This window comes from Salvelinus alpinus, chromosome 25, assembly GCF_045679555.1.
Source record: "Salvelinus alpinus chromosome 25, SLU_Salpinus.1, whole genome shotgun sequence".
NCBI classification, from domain to species: domain Eukaryota; kingdom Metazoa; phylum Chordata; class Actinopteri; order Salmoniformes; family Salmonidae; genus Salvelinus; species Salvelinus alpinus.
Window position 1 is genome coordinate 15,133,368 of NC_092110.1, and position 20,638 is coordinate 15,154,005.

The 20,638-nt window shown below is 39.6% G+C and overlaps 2 protein-coding genes and 1 pseudogene across 2 annotated transcripts in view; 2 read left to right on the forward strand and 1 right to left on the reverse strand.

Annotated features, from left to right (window-relative positions):
• ldah (lipid droplet associated hydrolase) overlaps positions 1–3,123 on the forward strand; it is a 62,345-nt gene extending 59,222 nt beyond the window's left edge. The window contains exon 7 of the mRNA XM_071365721.1: positions 232–3,123. Coding sequence (XP_071221822.1) covers positions 232–426 — 195 coding nt within the window. The 3' untranslated portion in view covers positions 427–3,123. The remainder of the gene's footprint in view (positions 1–231) is intronic.
• Positions 3,124–4,672: 1,549 nt separating this feature from the next.
• LOC139553420 (growth/differentiation factor 6-A-like) lies at positions 4,673–16,120 on the reverse strand. Its single transcript, XM_071365720.1, has 2 exons — positions 15,688–16,120; positions 4,673–12,819 (listed from the first exon to the last, which is right to left on the reverse strand). The coding sequence occupies exons 1-2, from the start codon at positions 16,103–16,105 to the stop codon at positions 11,813–11,815; spliced, it is 1,425 nt and encodes a 474-aa protein (XP_071221821.1). The 5' UTR covers positions 16,106–16,120; the 3' UTR covers positions 4,673–11,812.
• Positions 16,121–17,627: 1,507 nt separating this feature from the next.
• On the forward strand, positions 17,628–20,352 carry LOC139553044 (transmembrane protein 151B-like; annotated as a pseudogene).
• Positions 20,353–20,638: the final 286 nt, after the last annotated feature.

Sequence of the window (20,638 nt, forward strand, 5' to 3'; positions counted from 1 at the left end):
AACCAGAATCCCCATCCTCACAGAGGATGGGCGGAGGCGATGGATCTGCACTGGTTGACAGTCTTTGGACTTCATCTATTGTCGGTTAAAAAGGAGAATTAAAATAAGTGAATGAAAACCTTTGAATCTTCCAGTGCCAAGTGTATCCACAGATCAAATGGAGTTGTAAATTCATAATGAAAAGTGTTAATGCTATGTTAGTTATGGATATTTTGTCATTCCTCTGTTCAGCTTGTGTTTTACTATGGAGCCAGTGACCACTGGTGCCCTGTGCAGTATTATCAGGAGATCAAGAAGAAGTTTCCAGAGGGAGACATCAGACTGTGTAGTCGAGGAATTCGTCATGCCTTCGTCTTGGACGCAGGAAAGGAAGTGGCTGGTATGATCTTTGAATGGATCCGCAAAGATTTGCAAACATGGAGCTAGTTTCAAATACGCTCCAAGCAGCATGACAGTGTGACCGTGATTTAAGGAAATTGTCATCGAAATATCAATTGGATAATGATGTTGTCGGGTTTATGTTACCTAAATTAATGTAAAACTTTTAAGGAGTGATGACATCTGGTAGTGAAATGAAAGAATGAGATATTTGTCCAAATCATTGTCAAAGCTCTTTAAGCACTAAACTAGTTCCCTAGGCTATAACGTGTGATTATAGCCACTACAGTACCATCACTGCCTTATAGTTACAGAGATATCAGGTAGGCTTCAACAACCACATAGTTTTTATGAAAATCCCAAAATTGACTTGTATTTTGACATTGGACCCCAAACTTTGTTCTGTCTGTTTTCTTTCCCGATTTAAAATTTTAAAATAAGTTTTTATTTCAATATACTGTATAGCTAAGTAATGTATAATGACCAAAACTTTGATACGATTATTAATTCTAATTGTATTGATTTGCGTATCGCGTTATATCTTTATTGGACCACCAATCATATAAATATGTATTTGTTGTTACCAAATTTTTGTTGGGTTGGCAGGAAATTGTGATACTTCACTTTGTAAAGTAATGGTATGTGTTTGCTGAAGAGGACCAAGAGAAATCAGCTGGAATCTATTTATACATTTGATTAGTTCATAGGTTCTTAATTACCCTGTAATGTAATGTAACATATGGCACTATTCAATCAAAAACAGCATCCTTTTTGTTTTGCAAAAATGCACATTAGTGTCAAACAAACTCAAAGACATATTAACTCAACCATGCTTTCCTGATGCATGGAAAAAAAGAATGCTGTTTCTGAATTATCCCAGACACGTGTTGAACATGTTTGATTGCACATGGCAAAATGTGTTGGCAGATCAACTCGATGGTTTTATTTGATTTATATTTTTCTGTGTTCTGTCAACACAGCCTGATACAGATAACTTGTCTCCATTTCCTGCCCTACAGTGCAGTGCCGGAACAATGTGTTTTTAGTGCATGTTTGATTGAATTTAGCCATACATCTGTGATGAAATAACAAGGCATGCGCATCATTCCAAAAGGTTAACTCCAACTAAAGTTGGATTTCCTATATTTTGGAAATCTAAGAAAGTCTATTTCTGACAAAGGAATCTGCAGACTTAGTGTTCATCTTTGACCTCCAACCTCTGACCGAGCACTCCTTCCACTGTTGGCCACCAGCCACTGGTGATGTAACCATTTACAGGAAAGCTCTTCAAAAAGCCTTCCTTAATTTATGTGTTTGATGGGGAATCTTGGTTTATTAGTTGTCTGGATGCATTTGATATCTGCCCATTTTGAAATGCAAATGAATATGGAAGGCTTAGTGTTATCTGAGGCTTAGGCTCCTGTTGAATACACACTGAGACTAATGTTGTTTATACCAGTGTGATGGATGAGATCTGGGCGGAGAGGGAGAGAGAGTTACAGACTAGATGGGGTTTCGTTCATCCTTGTCATGACTGCAATGCAATAGAAAGGATTTCAGATACAGAGACTAACATAAATTCATTAAACAAAGCAATTGGTGGTTGATCCTCTACAAAAAAAAATTGAGTTGTGCTCATGTGTAAATTTGGTTTTACATTACTTTAGATTATATTACTTTAAATTACTAATCATTATGTACCCTGTATTAACTAAATGTTTTGTAATTGTCATGAAAAATATGAAATCAAATATATATACAGTACTAGTCAAAAGTTTGGACACACCTACTCATTCCAGGGTTTTTCTTTATTTTTACTATTTTCTACATTGTAGAATAATAGTGAATACATCAAAACTATGAAATAACACACATGGAATCATGTAGTAACCAAAAATATATTTTAGATTTTAGATTCTTCAAAGTAACCACCCTTTGCCTTGATGACAGCTTTGCACACTCTTGGCATAGTATATGTTACTTGAACTCTGTGAAGGATTTCTTTGGGCTGCAATCTGAGGTGCAGTTAACTCTAATGAACTTGTCCTCTGCAGCAGAGGTAACTCTGGGTCTTCCTTTCCTGTGGTGGTCCTCATGAGATCCAGTTTCATCATAGCGTTTGATGGTTTTTGCGACTGCACTTGAAGAAACTTTCAAAGTTCTTGAAATTTTCCGGATTGGCTGACCTTCATGTCTTAACGTAATGATGGACTGTTGTTTCTCTTTGCTTATTTGAGCTAATCTTGCCATAATATGTACTTGGTATTTTACCAAATAGGGCTATCTTCTGTATACCACCCCTACCTTGTCACAACACAACTGATTGGCTCAAACGCATTAAGAAGGAAAGAAATTTCACAAATTAACTTTTAACAAGGCACACATGTTAATTGAAATGCATTCCAGGTGACTATCTCATGAAGCTGGTTGAGAGAATGCCAAGAGTGTGCAAAGCTGTCATCAATGCAAAGGATGGCTACTTTGAAGAATCTAAAATATATTTGATTTGTTTAACACTTTTTTGATTACTACATGATTCCATATGTGTTATTTCATAGTTTTGATGTCTTCACTATTATTCTACAATGTAAAAAATGAAGAAAATCCCTGGAATGAGTAGGTGTGTCAAAACTTTTGACTGGTACTGTGTGTGTGTATGTATGTGTAATATATATATAATTATTAAAAAGTGACAGCTTTTGTTCTATGTAAATATTTCGAATTGAAATAAATGAAGGAAAAGTATTTATCTGGGGAATGTATGTTCTTTCACATCCATTGACTTGCTTTGTGATTGCAGTGCCTCTACTTTCACATTTCCTTAAAAATATATATAATTTGTGAGACAAAGTAATGTATCATTGATGACTAACTATTGGGTTTTTAAATTCTATTTCCCAGCTCCACAAAGAAAGACAATGTAGTGGTGTGTGAGTTAATATTTGCTCTGACATTTCAGCATACCCTTTTAAAGCCATGGCATGGTCCCTTTATATCAAATTGCCCACAGTTCAGAAAATCCTGTGACTTTTTTCCGCCTCTTAGAAGGAGGGGTTAAATAGTCAATTTCTTCCATAAAAGTACAACAAGATGGCAATAGAGACAGACATGTGCAGCCAAAACACACAAGAGCTGATTCAGGACAATTATCCCCATTCTGAAGATGAAGTGGCATTTCCCTCAGTCGTGTTTTACAGAGGCAGGCACCAAAAACACTCCAGGGCCTCTATAAAGAGTCTCAGAGTAGGAGTTCTGATCGGTTTTGCCTTTTAAATCTTAAATTAATATGATTATATGGACAGAGGGGACCTGATCTCAAAATATGAGTTTCTCACAGTGTATCAACGTTGCCAGAATTGCAGTACTTTAATGTAAGTTTTTCTGAACCTGGACAATTATTGGAATTTAACAATTTATTGACTGCTTAAGTGAAGGCGATCTCTTTGAGTTTTGAATACAAAATCAATTATTTGACAAAAATATACTAATCTTGGAAGTAAGAGTTTGCTTTTGTCAGAGTAAGCGGTCAACCCTTTTTGGGTCAGGAAGGATGTGTTGAGCTTGCTGACATCTGAAGGCTTTCAAATTCTAGGACTGTAAAAAAGAAAAGGTTCTTAATTTGCCTTTGGACAAAGTCATCTAAAATCTAAATGTTTTTTGAAGGAGTCCATATTTTGTTTTTGCTTGATTTAAATCAACTCAAGCTCAGGAATGACACCAATGGATTGAACTCCATTGAAGTTCTGAGGACTAAATCTTGGTCTGAGCATTGGCTACACATTGTTATATCCCTCGTGGTCATCGTTTAGATTTTTCTGTGAATGGACTTGGCATTGACCATGGACTGACGGCCAAGGTGCCTGTGCATGCTCTATCAAAGATCTGCTTTAGGTAGATGTCATATCTTACCCTACCCAAACCCCATGCTAGTTTTTACTTATGGAAAACATAGAGGGAAACATCTCCCTAGAGAAAACCATCACCAGCTGCATTGTGGAGACATTGGAGGAAAGAATCCCTGTGTAAACCAAGCCTACTTTAATCTCCCTCTTTGGCCCCATCAAAAGGAATGACAAAACCCCTTAATTAACTTATCCTTGATTTAAACCATGAGACAAGGGTATTTTGTGGCGGGAAATAGAGTAATCCTGCCCTGGTGGTTTAAACTGTGGCAAAATCAAACAAGCATTACTGTGTTATGTGTCTTTAGTGGTGCAGGTCCCCTTGCGGGGACAAAAAAATATCCAGAAATATTCTGTATTTCTCCTGTTCCACCATCGTCTGCAACAAATCATAATTTTACAAAGTCCCTTTATTGTTTCCCTTTGTTATGTTTTGTTTTGACATTGATACAGTAGCTTCTTTTCAGCCTTCCTCAAATGTTTATAACTAAATTACATCATTTCATTTCCAAATCCCACAACAACAACTACAGTGCCTGAAGAAAGTATTCACACCCCTCAACATTTTCCACATTATGTTGTGCCTACAATGTCAAAGTGGAATTATGTTTTTTGATATGTTTACAAATTAATTCAAATGAAAAGCTGAATTGTCTTGAGTCCATAAGTATTCAACCCCCTTTGTTATGGCGCGCCTAATCAAGTTAATGAGTAAAAATGTGCTTAACAAGTCACATAATAAGTTGCATGAACACTTTGTGCAATAATAGTGTTTAACATGATTTTTTAATGACTACCTCATACAATTATCTGTTTGGTCCCTCAGTCGAGCAGTGTATTTCAAACATAGATTCAACCACAAAGACCAGGTAGGTTTTCCAATGCCTCGCAACGAAGGGCACCTATTAAAAAAGCAGACATTGAATATCCCTTTGAGCATGGTGAAGTTATTAATTACACTTTGGATGGTGTATCAATACACGCAGTCACTACAAAGATACAGGCGTCCTTCCTAACTCAATTGCCGGAGAAGAAGGAAACCGCTCAGGGATTTCATTATGAGGCCAATGTTGACTTTAAAACAGTTACAAAGTTTAATGGCTGTGATAAGAGAGAGCTGAGGATGGATCAACAACATTGTAGTTACTCCACAATACTAACTTAAATGACAGAGTGAAAAGAAGGAACACTGTACAGAATACAAATATTCTAAAACATGCATCCTATTTGCAATAAGGCACTTAAGTAAAACTGCAAAAAATGTGGCAAAGAAATTAACTTCATGTCCTGAATTCAAAGCATTCTATTTGGGGCAAATACAACACAACACAACACTGCGTACCTCTCTTCATATTTTTAAGCATGGTGGTGGCTGTATCATACTATGTGTATGCTTGTCATCGGTAAGCACTAGGGAGTTTTTTAGAATAAAAAATAAACGTAATAGAGCTAAGCACAGGTAAAATCCTAGAAGAAAACCTGGTTCAGTCTGCTTTCCAACAGACACTGGGAGACAAATTCACCTTTCAGTAGGACAATTACCTAAAACACAAGGCCAAATATACACTGGAGTTGAATGTTTCTGGGTGGCCTACTTACAGTTTTGACTTAAATCGGCTTGAAAATCTATGGCAAGACTTGAAAATGGCTCTTTAGCAATGATCAACAACCAACTTAACTGAGCTTGAAGAATTTTAAAAAGAATAATGTGCAAATATTGTACAATCCAGGTGTGCTAAACTCTTAGAGACTTACCCAGAAAGACTCACAGCTGTAATCATTGCCAAAGGTGATTCTAACATGTATTGACTCAGAGGGTTAAATACTTATCTAAACAAGATATATTATGTTTTATTTTACATGCATTTTTTTTACAAATAATATATTTTTTCTTCCACTTTGACAGTATTTTGTGTAGATCATTGACAAAAAAGGACAAATCCATTTTAATTCCACTTTGTAAGACGACAAAACTTTTTAAAAGTCTAAGGGTGTGAATACTTTCTGAAGGCACTGTGTGGGTTCTTTTTGTCCCAAGGTCAAAAAGTCTGTGTTTCAAATCTAGCTAGTGCTATACAGGGAAGACCGTGGTTGTCACAGTTTTTGCTCTTACCTGTATTACTAAGGCTCTCAAAGTCACTTACAGGAAGACTCAAAGGAAGATTATTCATATTATTATGAATACAATATTTAATAAAATAATCTTTACAAAAAAAACTGGTGAACATAAAATGAGGATAAAAAGTGTGCTTACATATACTTTTTCAAATATATACTACTATAAAATATTTCCAAAAGAGAAAAGAGCTGTTTACAGTTAATTTACATTATGTACAGACCTTTATAACCCATAGAATACATACATACATACACACAGTGCATTTTACATGAACACATAAAAAACTAATGGCCGTCTAACGGTTAAATCTCAAACATTTCCCTTCTCAACAAAATATGAACTTCAACAAGCTTTCACTTGTACAATGATCTTTATACAGAAGCTTACATGTCTTTAAAAAATATGTGGGGGACTTTCATACAATTTGTGTTTCTTGCCAGAAATCAAATGCTCTCTAATATTCAATAAATCCAATCAATAAATGTGGAAAGGAGGAGAATGAAAAGGAAAAGGTTACCTTTATCTGAATTTCCCTTGAAAAGCATGGGGAAGACATCATATTTGATTAGGTTAAAGCAGAATTATGGCGAAATACACATTGCATAGATGTTGTTAAGATCTGTGAATTTCATATCAGAATCCCAATTCAATAACAAACCAATGCTCTTACACAAACAAAACTCAAAATATATTTTGTCAGTGTTAACAGCTACTAACTTTAACATTGCCCAGGTCAAACCGCAACTGATGATATTGTTAAATTAGAATAGAGCATGCAGATCTCAAGTCAGAATACCTCCCACAGTGCATTTGGAAGAGAGACCATCCTTGGATAAGCCGACCCGGGAGTCGGTCAGATGTTCACAACAACACTTTGTACTCGTGAAGCATCCATGAGTCTTGAAACAACATCCATCCTAACCATTGCACAGCTTTCACCTTTTGTTGCGTTAGAGTCTAGGATTTTGAGGCATTTTCCCCCAATGATCTTTACAACACTCAACACCAAATCCTAACATGTGTCCATTGTTCTTGGCAAAATTGCTCAAGCTTTGTCAAGTTGGATGGGGATCGTTGATTTACAGCAAACTCTGTCTTGCCACAGATTTTCAGTCGCAAAATGTGCAACAAAATGTAACAACTGTGCAGGGGAATACTATTTCAAGACAATGGACATGCTAAGACAAGCTTGCTGAAGTAAACATGAAATGAAGTATGGAACAGCTCAATCACTTCCTTGTCCTGCCATTTTCATGAAAATGTGTTTGGCATTATGGATCACAAAGAAGCAGAAAAAAACCAGTCATACAAAGTAGCTGTAATAGGACACGCACACAAACAAAGTGGAAAAAATACAAATGTATCTAATATCAAGGCATAGCATACCAGAGGAGCTACTCTCTGGACTAAATTAGCTTTTGGGGTTTATTTTCTGCCTGCCACTTTTGTTTTATTATCCTTTGCCGTATTGATGTAATTTAGATAAAGGGTATACACGCTAATCAAGAAGCTCTTATGGTAACTATTTTCCACTGAGCAGAATGTCACTGCAGTTGAAAAGATATTCAAAAAGGAGGGTAACTTTGATAGTAATCATGTTTCCATCGAAAATATGTGCAACAGGAATTTACAGGAAGTTGTATCATTACACCCCCTTTTTCTTAATGTTTGGGCAGTTTCATGTTTACATTTAAATAAAAACTCTGGAAAATTGATTCAAACATTGCTATTGATCAATGAATGTTAGGTGAATTCAATGTTTGGAGAGTTGCATTATAGCCATGTATCGGCCTCCTGGAAATTATGTGCCACTAAATCTCCTCTGCTGTTTGAAAATATAACACAAGCAGAGAATTTCTTGTTTGTTTTTGAGCGTAGTCCTTAGTTCAAAATGCCACTATAGTCCGTTTTGCAGGATTTTGTTTTAATTCATAAAGAACCAAATCGGTTTAACATAATCGTAAAAGAAAACCGTAAAAAGTAAACAATCTCTGGTTTGGACTAAAACATGTGGAACAAAATGCATGAAAGCTGCTTTGGATTTTGGTTAGAAATGAAATGAAATATTTTAACAAACAGAATTCCAAACAAAAGAAGCAAACACTCAAATATGATAATTAGTACATTACATTTGACTCACATATTGTATATCAGTACAAATACTCCTGTACTTAGAAATGCACTAGTCTGTAGTCATAAATTATCGACTATTTGCCTTTTGTGCAAAAACATGGGAATATATCTATTTGAAGAAATACAACTAAATGTACATAAATGTTGGTACACCACACGGGAGTCAATGCAGACAGAATGGTTTGGTCATTTCAAATTATATTCAAGAATCTTTGTTTGAATTTGACTTGGAATTACAGGAAATATAATTACATTTAAACTGAGACTCAGTGATATGACGTAACCACAAACAGTGTTAAATATATTACAGAGAGAGTGTGATGCAAAAGGCTGATCTCTTTCACCAATACTATGAAATATCTGCAAGGGAGTTCTCTCCTAAGGACACCACATATGATCTGTGCCTAGTTTACACTTTGCAAGTGGTTTTGTTTCCTATGTGTTGACTGTGCATATTTAGTTACCTTGTATTAATGTGATTCCACTGGGATTTGCGAAATAATATACAGTGGGGAATTTACACTTAATTACCACCTTTGAAAAGCAGGTAATAACTTATTTCTTGCTGTGATACCTGTATGTTTGGAATGACAATGAACAAACACGGCAGGGAAGAGTTGGCTAAAGCACAAACATACACTACATGACCAAAAGTATGTAGACACCTGCTCATGGAACATCTCATTCTAAAATCTTGGGCATTAAATTGGAGTTGGTACCCCCTTTGCTGCTATAACAGCCTCCACTCTTCCGGGAAGGCTTTCCACTAGATGTTGGAACATTGCTGCAGGGACTTGCTTCCATTCAGCCACAAGAGCATTAGCGAGGTCGGGCACTGATGTTGGGCTATTAGGCCTGGCTCGCAGTCGGCGTTCCAATTCATCCCAAAGGTGATCGATGGGGTTGAGGTCAGGGCTCTGTGCAGGCCAGTCATGTTTTTCCACACCGATCTTGACAAACCATTTCTGTATGGACCTCGCTTTTCCGCAAAGTTGGAAGCACAGAATCATCTAGAATGGCATTGTTGGATGTAGCATTAAGATTCCCTTCACTGGAACTAAGGGGCCTAGCCCGAACCATGAAAAACAGCCAAGACCATTATTCCTCCTCCACCAATCTTTATAGTTGGCACTATGCATTGGGGCAGGTAGCCTTCTCCTGGCATCTGCCAAACCCAGATTTGTCCGTCGAACTGCCAGATGGTGAAGCGTGATTCATCACTCCAGAGAACACGTTTCCACTGCTCCATAGTCCAATGGCGGCGAACTTTACACCACTCCGGCCGACGCTTGGCATTGCGCATGGTGATTTAAGGCTTGTGTGCGGCTGCTCTGCCATGGAAACCCATTTCATGAAGCTCCAGACAAACAGTTAGTGTGCTGACGTTGCTTCCAGAGGCAGTTTGGAACTCGGTAGTGAGTGTTGCAACCGAGGACAGACGATTGTTACGCCCTACGCGCTTCAGCACTCAGTGCTCCCATTCTGTGAGCTTGTGTGGCCTACCACTTCGCGGCTGAGCCGTTGTTGCTCCTAGACATTTCCACTCACAATAACAGCACTTACAGTTGACCCGGGGCAGCTCTAGCAGTGCAGAAATTTGACAAACTGACTTGTTGGAAAGGTGGCATCCTATGACGGTGCCGTGTTGAAAGTCACTGAGCTCTTCAGTAAAGCCATTCTACTGCCAATGTTTGTCTATGGAGATTGAATGGCTGTGTGCTCTATTGTATACACCTTTCAGCAATGGGTGTGTCTGAAATAGCCAAGTTAACTAATTTGAAGGGGTGTCCACATACTTTTGTATATATAGTGTATTTGGACCAGCAGGCTAACATGCCACTCTGGACTGAACTCTAAAATAAAATGGAATAGATGGAAATTACATCCAAAGACCAACACATGTTGCTGTTTGATCAATAGTATTTAGCAAAATCATGTGCTCTTATAATTCAGTACCTGGAGTGTTAAATGGTGAATTCCAATGTTCCATTTCCCTGACAAGGAATTCCTATGGACATTATATAGCCTTCTGTGCTGTTGACAGGGAAATGAATCGCCATATCAATCAAAGTTAGCACGGGATCTGCTTGTTTAAGTCATGTACATTACCAGCTGTAGTAGAAAGCCTACTGCAAAAAAACGAAATTTCTCAGTTGCAAGCAATAATAAATCGGAGTCATGCCATAAAAATCTGCTTCAAATTCACCTTGTCGCCCTTCATTCATACCGCCTTCATTCATACCTTAAATGTTCCATATCATATACCTCTGATCTTTGCATAGTAATGATATAGAGTGATATAAGCAAATGCATTGTGACACAGCTATTTTTCTAAGTTAACTGTGTAAATGGGTCCTATAGCATATCCCTAACTAAAGATCACGGTTCCTCCAAGTTGGGCTGATAGACAGAGGTTTCTACAGCAGACAGCTCCATAAATGGGAGACGTTTTCTGTCTTGCTAAAGAGATGCATAACAATGTCCAGATTTTTCAATACTGACAGCAGCATTATCTAAAACATGTCCAAGAGATGACGGTAGGGTCTTGTGTGATGCAAACTGCAATATTCAAAAGTCCTTTTTGATTGTGTCCTCCCATACATTTGAAATGTTGTTTTAGTTAAGAGCAAGCACAGTGGGAGCAGTTCAGGGAACTAAAACTGTCTTACAATGTCTTCTGATAGTTAAAGATATCAAATCATTTACTCCCATGCCTCTCTTATAGGCACACACATGTACTCTAACGCTGTTGTCATAACGCTAGAAGTCTGGGGTTTTGTTCATTTCAATTCATTCTGTCTGCTGTTCAGCAAATTTAAAGCTAGGGCTGATGTTTTATACACTTTATCATAAATGGATTACTAAAGTAATGTATTAGAACCAAAGTCAGAAGCATAGCAGTTGTTTAAGAATGGGATATTTACTAAGGTTGACAGCATCGAACAACATGCAGAGCCAAGGGGACAGAGAGAGAGAGAGAGAGAGAGAGAGAGAGAGAGAGAGAGACGGAGCATGTTATGAGTAAAGAAATGCTAAAGAGCTCATGAAATTAAATAGCAGCTCAATGACAAATTCTAATAAATTAAGCAGCAAATTAGATTATGTTCCACTCAAGTTAAGGCAGATCAGTAATGAGCATACTTGTCGGGACTTTTTTCAGCAAATCACAAAATACAGTTGGTTTAGGGGGAAGAAATAGGGGAGGCCTGCGTTAACAAGCGCATCAAACCACCAATTGATTTTCCGACAAGACAATCAGACATCCCCCTCTGTCGCAATGCTACCTGCAGCCACAGCTCTCCACCACCATGTCCTCATACTGCTTGTAGACCACATTGTTGCCAGAGTCAATGTAGAGGATGCTGATGGGGCTGAGTTTGGAGGGGACACAGCAGCTGGGAGGGCTGGAGTCAGGGTCCATAGAGTTCATAAGTGTCTGAATGATGGCGTGATTTGTTGGCTCCAGGTGTGAGCGCAGCGGAAAGTCACACACGCCCTCACAGTGGTGCGCCTCATAATCCAGCGGTGCGATGATCCAGTCGTCCCAGCCCAACTCCTTGAAGTTGACATGGAGCTGCCTGCGGCTGCATCGAGTCTTCCTGCGCCCGCTGCCTCCACCACTCCTTCCTCCTCCACCTCCTCCAGCACCGACGCCTCCTCCTCCCCCACCAGCTCCACCTATAGATCTGCTGGTCAGGGCAGTCCGGCGTCTGCGACGCCTGGATAGGTGACCAACCACGTCACCAGAGAGGTCCAAAGGATCCAGAAAACCCATGTCTCCTCGCACTGCCTTTATCTGCTCCCTGATCTCCTTGAACAGGTTCTCTTTCCTGCGGGTGCGAGAAAAAGCCACCAGCAAGGCCCTCTCCTGGGGCTGCCGAGACCGGCGTCCCAGCCCTACTGTAAGAGGGTTGGCTGCCTCTTTGGTCAACTCCGAAACGACCAGCAGGTCAAAGCAGGCCACAAGGAGGTCGTTGCTCGCTGCTGTCCTGTGGCTCCTTCGTCGAGCCTTCACGCTTGCCCACACGTCAAATACATCCCATTTGGGAGGCTCGCCATCCAGAACGTCGACTGTCCTGGAATCCAGCAGCCGTCTCCCAGAGTTCCCCTCAGACGAACAAGTGTAGAGGAGGAGGCGATAAAGATTCCTGCCCCATGTCAGCACAGGAAGGAGATCCAACAGTGGCTTTCTCAGGATCCTCAGTTCTGCCTCCACAAGCTCATCAGTCCTGGACAGACTGGAGAGGTCGAAGAGATAGCGCTGGCCACTTCCCCAGGAGGAGTGATCTGTAGTGGAATCAAACACAGGCTAGTCACTTGAATCTAACACTAACACACACATACACAGTTATTAAAACACACCTATTCCAAAAGAGGGTGGGGAACGCAAACCAAGCACTGGACGTCAGCTGACTTAAATCTCTTTGAGTGTCTGCGGCCATATGTAAACAAGTCTTCAACGTTTGGCAGGAACTCCCCTTTGGTCAAGTGCAGTGGCTCTCTACGCTAGACAGAAAGCCTGTGGCCATGAAGCCCTGTCTGTGTGTCTCCCCCTCGGTGGGAATACCGTTTCCACATGCAAGCAACAGAGCTGACAAAAGCTGCAGGAGCAGGCCAGGAGGAAAGCACTTGGCTGACCTGTAGGCAGGCTCAAGTCCTTGGCAGTATGTGCTAATTACACTGATTGAGTGAGAGGAGGGTTTGGCGAGACACTGGAGAAACTGAAACTGAAGTGGCCTCAGTTCCCTTCCTTTCTTCCTCCTTCGGTCCATATTTCTCATAGAGAGAAAGTGGTGGCTTTAGAGATTTGAACACACCAAAGTGATGGGGATGTAATGTATATTTAGTAGAATGTTTGGATTTCATATAGTGATGGGTGCACAAACAGCTATAGTCCACAAACAAACAGAAACCTGACACTCACCTGAAGTATCACATACATGAAAAAGAAAGACAAACAAAATAATATTTAAATAATTTCTATGCATCTGATATGTTAGTCACGTCTACGTCCTCCCTCCCCAGAGAATTCAGTTTGGCACGTAACAGCTATTCACAGCATCAGCCATACCACAGTTGCAACCATGACGGAGATGTGGCAATTGGCAGGGGGGAAAGCTTGCTAAGAGGGAACAGACTATCGCCTAACTTTCAAAAGTTTTCATGTTGACATTCAACCCAAGCAAGAGGTCTTGGGATACGGTGCAACCTGAGGACGAAACCGCAGTTCCATGGTTAAAACATGAAGGGGCTTTCTTCTCCAATACAGATGGGTAGCATAAGAATCCAAGGCCAGATTGTGGTGTCGTGTCATCGATGCATTATGGAAGGGACCTCAAAATAAATGGAATTGTGCACAGTGAGGCTCCTGCTGGAAAAGGACATTCAAGCCTTTGTTGAGTGCAGATGATCTCTACCCCTTGTCCCCCTCTGAGAAAGACCAGCCAGGCAGGCTTAAGTGGAATACCCAGACAATGAAAGGTGAAGGGAGCAGCACTATCCTAGCAAATATCCGCTTGCAAAACAAAACAATGACATAACCCAGACTATGTTGTAATCTCAGTGAATAAAAGATAAAGCTGCATTCTTTTCATATATTCTGTGTCTACATGTACCTGACGTGAACTTGCTCTGTGAGCTTTATGGGGGCAAGTGAATAGGAAAGTCAGTGCACACAGTTAAACTCACACATAGGTGCACATTGACTAGATTACTTTGTTGGCAAAACTAAATTACATCAATAAAAAACTATAATATTGTCTCTTAAGACTACTACTAATTGCTGACTTTGAAACCAAAATACAAGGAAATGATACTTCTCATCTCTGATGCATTTAAATGATTGTGCATTAAGACCGAAAAGATGTTCATGCCTGTTTTGGAATCTAGTTTAAAAAATGTTTTAATTACCTCCACTTTTACCTTCTAATTGTGTTTGTTCTTTAAAACAAGTTTGGAATCATCAAAAAGATTATGTAAAATGACTATAGTCCTTTGAAAATAATAACACATTTCTTAACACACAAGAATAACACACAGTTATAACATGTTTTGAGAGGAAGTAGAGAAATAATTCCTTGCCATAGGTCTACAAACCAAAATGTTGAATAATCCTTGCTGTTATTGTTATTGTTGTTATTATAGTTACTATTATTGTTGTTGTTATAATGTATAGGTTTACATGAACCTAAAACAGTGTCATTGTTATTATATTTACATGAAAACGTATTCCTTAAAAATCCTGATTAACAAATTGCACTATGCCCAATAAAAAACAGTTTTGGACATAGTTTAGGTACTTGTATTCCTGCTATTTACTTTGATGGAATAGGCCTACTGACAGACTATACTTATTCAAACAAATATTCTATGTGAACACCCGTTTTAAATTACAAGTATGTTTTTATCAGCAACACCTGGACTCGGGGAAAGCAGGCCTTTTCGAAGTGTTTAGCTCAAGGTGCCAGTGAGGTTTATACATCACAGATGTTAGAAATACGAGACATTTGACTTCATATTTCGTTGGAAGTATTTAGAGTATTTAGAAAACTCCCATATAAATGTGAAACAAATGTAGGCTACCTCCCCAAATAGACTAATGTTTCAGTTGTAGGTAGCCTACTTTAGACTCCTTAATACTTTTCAATAACGCATTGTTGCCAACGTGACAGATGTTGGGATGTGGCGTAGGGGAGCATTTCAAATGAATGCATTCATCTTAAAATAATGACTGCTGGAGAAGGAAATTGTCAAGCAATTCGCTGTAAGGTTATCAGGTTTTTCAAGATATTGCAATTCAATGTTTCTATTTTAATTAATGAGGGGAAATCATGTTTTTTTAAATGGCAAAAAAGTTTTTTTTAAACCCAATGACAGACATTTTTCTAAATACTCCCAAATCAGTTGTCTCGTATTTACCATATAATTTTCCAACACAGACTTGTCCAAATAGGTTGACCTATAATACAGCAATTTGCAGTAGCCTATGGATATTTGGATAACTGATTGATTGTAACCCATTAATCACAATTAATTTATTACGTCCAGTAGAGTCAGCTATTTGAATTGCCTTCAAACCCAAAATAAATGGCAACCACCATGATTAAGTATACCTTGAGTGATAATAATAAACCTACTGATTTCACTTTCACCCACCTTTTCCTTGATCCACGAAACTGGTCACCGTGTTGGCGTGTCTTGCGGTGCGAGGAACACTGCTGTTAAGCCCTCTGCTCTCTATCTCAGATAGTGTCCTGTATAGAGATACCATATACTCATGGGGGACGATAGTATCATTTATCGGAGGGTCTTTCCTGGACACCGCTGTCGGCTCTCTGCGACTCCGCTCATCCAGATGTGAAACAAGCCCGTTATCATCCGCACCGGAGGGGTACTGCAATGATCCAAGTACCGCTGCCTCCAGAATATTCCCAAAGCACAGGGAAAGCCATAGCAAAGGAACAGCAGCCCTAATAGGATCCATTTTCAGTGGTCTATAGCTGTAAATGAGAAAGTTGGACGGGTTTGATGACTTTGGAAACTCCCCTTGCTCTTTAGATTGTGTTAATATCATGGATTTGGCTGACACTGAGTGGCTACATTGTATTCTCTATTGCACTGTGTTCAACCAGCGCCCCTAGCGAGGAGCAACAATTGTAGGATACTTTTTCAATCAAGATGCTTTGAGTCTCACCATCTTTCCCAGCCAAAGTATAGGCTAGCCTACATATATTTCGGTAACTAGTCTGCTTAATAGGATTTATTCATAAACCGTTACAAATTATTGTATATGGGGTTTATGAATAGTTTATGAATCTGTAATAAACCGTTAAAACACATAGGTTAAAATTGTGTGCTTGTTTTTTTGTTCCTTGCCAAATAGTGAGTTTATGTGACTTCACTGTAGCCCATTGATAATTAGCCTGTTATTATTGCCAGTGCATGCAGCTAATGACAAGGACACATATCAATGTGTTTATTTATAGATGCATAAATTATATTGGATTAATCTAATCATTAACCGTTACAGTATACCTACGTAAACTCTTTTATACATAATTTCAAGTAGGCCCTATACCTTAATGTAAATAGTTAGCCATTTTCAGTTATTCATATGCTGAGACATATTGGAGAGGAAATGATCCATAAAGATCCTGATCTACTTTCAGTAGGGATGTTAATAAAAAATAGTCCTACACAACAAATTAACACTTTTTACTGCCTTCGTTTTTTACTCATATTGTACGTGTGTAGGCCTACATTGCCATCTGCCGTTTCATTGAGGGTTTGCATTTCAGAACAATCTTTTAACCTGAACAAACTCAAGACATATCGCATAACAATTTCACCATGTCTTGCCCGTCTGCTTTTTGTTTTCTTACCATTCTTTAGTGTTTATTTATAAATACAATTATAGTACATACTATTGTTATTAGTAGCCTAGGCAAGTATTAGGCTAGTAGGCTGAATCAGTTGTATTGTTACTAGGCAATTTGTCATTCTATTATTGTTAGGTTGTTGTTCATATTATAAAGTCTTTATAACAGGTGTGTATGACTCGACCCAATTTGCTCAGGTTGACTATAAAATGCTTAGTGGAGAGGATAACTTCAGCATACCGACAAGGTCACGTTCCTTAATCTGGGTGAGGGAGAATTCAAACACGATTCTAAATACCCTGATCTCTTGGAAGACGCCGCTGGTGTAAATGCTTTCTTGATCGCGACGTTTTAGTCTGTTACCTGTATGTTTTATTCGATTAAATGTCTGCCATCAGCTCTCTCCGCTGCTGAATGCCTTTATTTAAAATACATACCCTATAGATTAAAAGCAAATAAATCACGCTTTTTATGTGCAAAATTAACAAAGGAAACTGGATAGACACAAGCAACTATCTCTACGTTGGAGCAAGCAATCTAAGTAAACTCAATTCTGAAATTCGGCTGCTTCAGCGAGTGAGAGCAGTACAACCACCGTTTGAGGATGACACCAGAGAAGAGGTACCACTCATATTATGCTGCCATACAATTTCCACAAGTCTTGCTATAATAAAAGCAATACATGGTCGAATATTGATGGCAATCGAAAGATTCAAAATGTACATTCGTACATCAGATGCCTGCTTTTACTCAGACCTTACTGTATTCAGGTGTAGCCTAGGATGAACAAGGTGGAAATAAAGCTATATTAAAAAAACATTAAAACATTAAGGGGGTATGACGATTCCTTTTATCCTGTTATTTAATAGTATTTTTTATAGTATTTTCCTATCAAGAATGAAGCAAATTGTTTCAATTGCCTATAGGTTTAGGTAGATTTATATATATATATATATATATAGATTTATATATATATATATATATATATATATATATATATATATATATATATATATATATATATATAAAATATGAGTCAAGCAACCTTGCAGTGAATTAAATAGGAGCTTCATAGATGTGGGGGGGGGGAAGGATAAACATTGTGAATAAAACATCAGAAGACCTCAACAATGGTCATGAAATGTTGAATGGTTTGAAATTCAAAATGCTGTGTCCATTTACATTTACTTACACTATCCTCCCTTTTTTTGTATGCTTTGAATTAACAGCAGAAGCACTTGAATGTCACGCCCTGACCTTAGAGATCCTTTTTATGTCTCTATTTTGGTTTGGTCAGGGCGTGAGTTGGGGTGGGTATTCTATGTTCTATGTTTTCTATTTCTTTGTGTTTGGCCGGGTGTGGTTCTCAATCAGAGGCAGCTGTCTATCATTGTCTCTGATTGAGAACCATACTTAGGTAGCCCTTTTTTCCACCTGTCTTTGTGGGAAGTTGACTTTGTTTAGGGCACATAGCCTTTGAGCTTCACGGTTTGTTTTTGTAGTGTTTATTGTTTTGTTCGGCGTCATTTTGATTAAATAAAGAAAATGTACGCTCACCACGCTGCACCTTGGTCCTCTCCTTTCAACAGCCGTGACATTGAAACAATCCCTGATCAAGTCCCTGTGTAAAGAGAGCATCTGGAAAGGCCTGCTGCTCTCCATGCTCATGTACAGCTGCAAAGGAGCCATGGTGTGGTGTCATTTCACCAAGGTGACCCGCCTCACCTTTGACAGTGCCTTTAAAGGGAATTCCATGATGTACCATGACAGCCCCTGTTCTGATGGCTACGTCTACACCCCTCTGGCCTTCCTACTCATGCTCTACCTACTCTACCTAGTGGAGTGCTAGCACCATGACAAGAGTGAGCTGCAGCATAAAATGGGGCGTGGAAGGCATTTATGAACGTGTTCAAAGGATGCAGCAAGCTAAACCCTGCATCTGGTGGAAGACCATTAGCTACCACTATGTTAGACAGACCCGGCAGGTCACATGCTACCGTAATGAGGACGCCTACACCAGCACCCAGGTCTACCAATAATGGGTCAACGCCCATGTGGCTGAGGCGGAATATGACAACGTTCACTGTGGGGTGAAGGACGTCTCTGTCACGATCGTCTTCAGTGGAAGAAGTGGACCAAGGCGCAGCGTGTGGAAAATACATTCTCTTTTATTTGAGAATAAAGAAAAACACGAAACAAACACTATTATAAACCTAAACAAAAGTGAAGCTATAAACGTAAGTGCACACACAAGCTACAAACGTACAACATAGACAATTACCCACAAAACCCAAATGCCTATGGCTGCCTTAAATATGGCTCTCAATCAGAGACAATAAACCACAGCTGCCTCTAATTGAGAACCAATCTAGGCAGCCATAGACATACAAACACCTAGACAAGACACTGACCCATTAAACGTACAAACCCCTAGACAAACCAAAACACATACATTCCCCATGTCACACCCTGACCTAACTAAAATAATAATGAAAACAAAGATAACTAAGGCCAGGGTGTGACAGTCTCAAAACAACTGCATGGCCCCACTCACAAAACTGAGGTTCACTGAGTGTTTTAGTTTTGCTAATGTGGAGTCTGAGAACTCCTACCTCACCCAAAGAGCAAAGTTCTTCACAACGAGGAGCTAGACGACTGTATGGAGGTACGGGGGGATGCACCTGAAGGACATCAACTTAAAGGAGTATGTGATTGTGTTTTCTCACCCTGACCACCGTCCATGGTATGGTGTCTCATCATGTGTTCTGGGCGGCATCCTTTCTCACCTTCTCATGGCCCCTGAGGGTTGTCACAGAGTACCACACTACCTACGTCCATTACCGTGTGGAGAAGCTCTTCTGGGCGGTTTACGTCCCTGTGACCCCTCTCAACGAATGACCTTACAGCCACCGGATCCCCCGGGTTAACACAATCGACAGAACAGATCTGGAGTGGCACATCCGTTCCAACCAGCAGCTGGTGCCTAGCTACTCTGAGGCTTGTCTCATGGAAATGGCCCAGTGCTCCTCTGGTGGCTTCAGACAGAACTGCAAGCGCTGTCACTGGGCAATGAGCAGCTCCTCCGTTTTCTCCGGCAATGCCCTCAGCTTATGTACCAGCAGTAGCCCGCGCGTCGGCCAGGTGTCCTACAGCGACAACCGCTTCTCCTTGGGCTGGCGTTATGGCTCGCAGCGCAGCTGTTTCTGGAGGAGTAGAAACAGTTTGGATGAGCAGTTGAGTCCCAGTGAGAACATCCGCTGCCTGTCCGGACGCCTAAGCACTGACGACGAGGACCCCCCTGGATTACCAGGATGCTCTCTGCTTCCCAGTGCTCATTGTCCACTGTAGTGAGAAATGCCACAATCATGTCCACTGCAGGGAGAACTACCACAATCACAGGTCCTTCCATAGGAATGGCTCCAATGTGGAGACCTCCCTATGACAATGCAGTGTATTCACAGATACCATGACTTTGTGTATGAACAAAGATGTATGTCCGCAGGAAACTAACAACTACTGAAAACCTCATGGCATAAGATTGTAAATGGGTCTGTATATACAGTGGGGAGAACAAGTATTTGATACACTGCCGATTTTGCAGGTTCTCCTACTTACAAAGCATGTAGAGGTCTGTAATTTTTATCATAGGTACACTTCAACTGTGAGAGACGGAATCTAAAACAAAAATCCAGAAAATCACATTGTATGATTTTTAAGTAATTCATTTG

Coding starts and splice junctions, on each gene's coding strand:
- LOC139553420 (XM_071365720.1), bottom strand. CDS start 16,105: ATGATATTAACACAATCTAAAGAGCAAGGGGAGTTTCCAAAGTCATCA. Junction 12,820..15,687: donor TTTCGTGGATCAAGGAAAAG/GTGGGTGAAAGT, acceptor ATTCCACTACAG/ATCACTCCTCCTGGGGAAGT.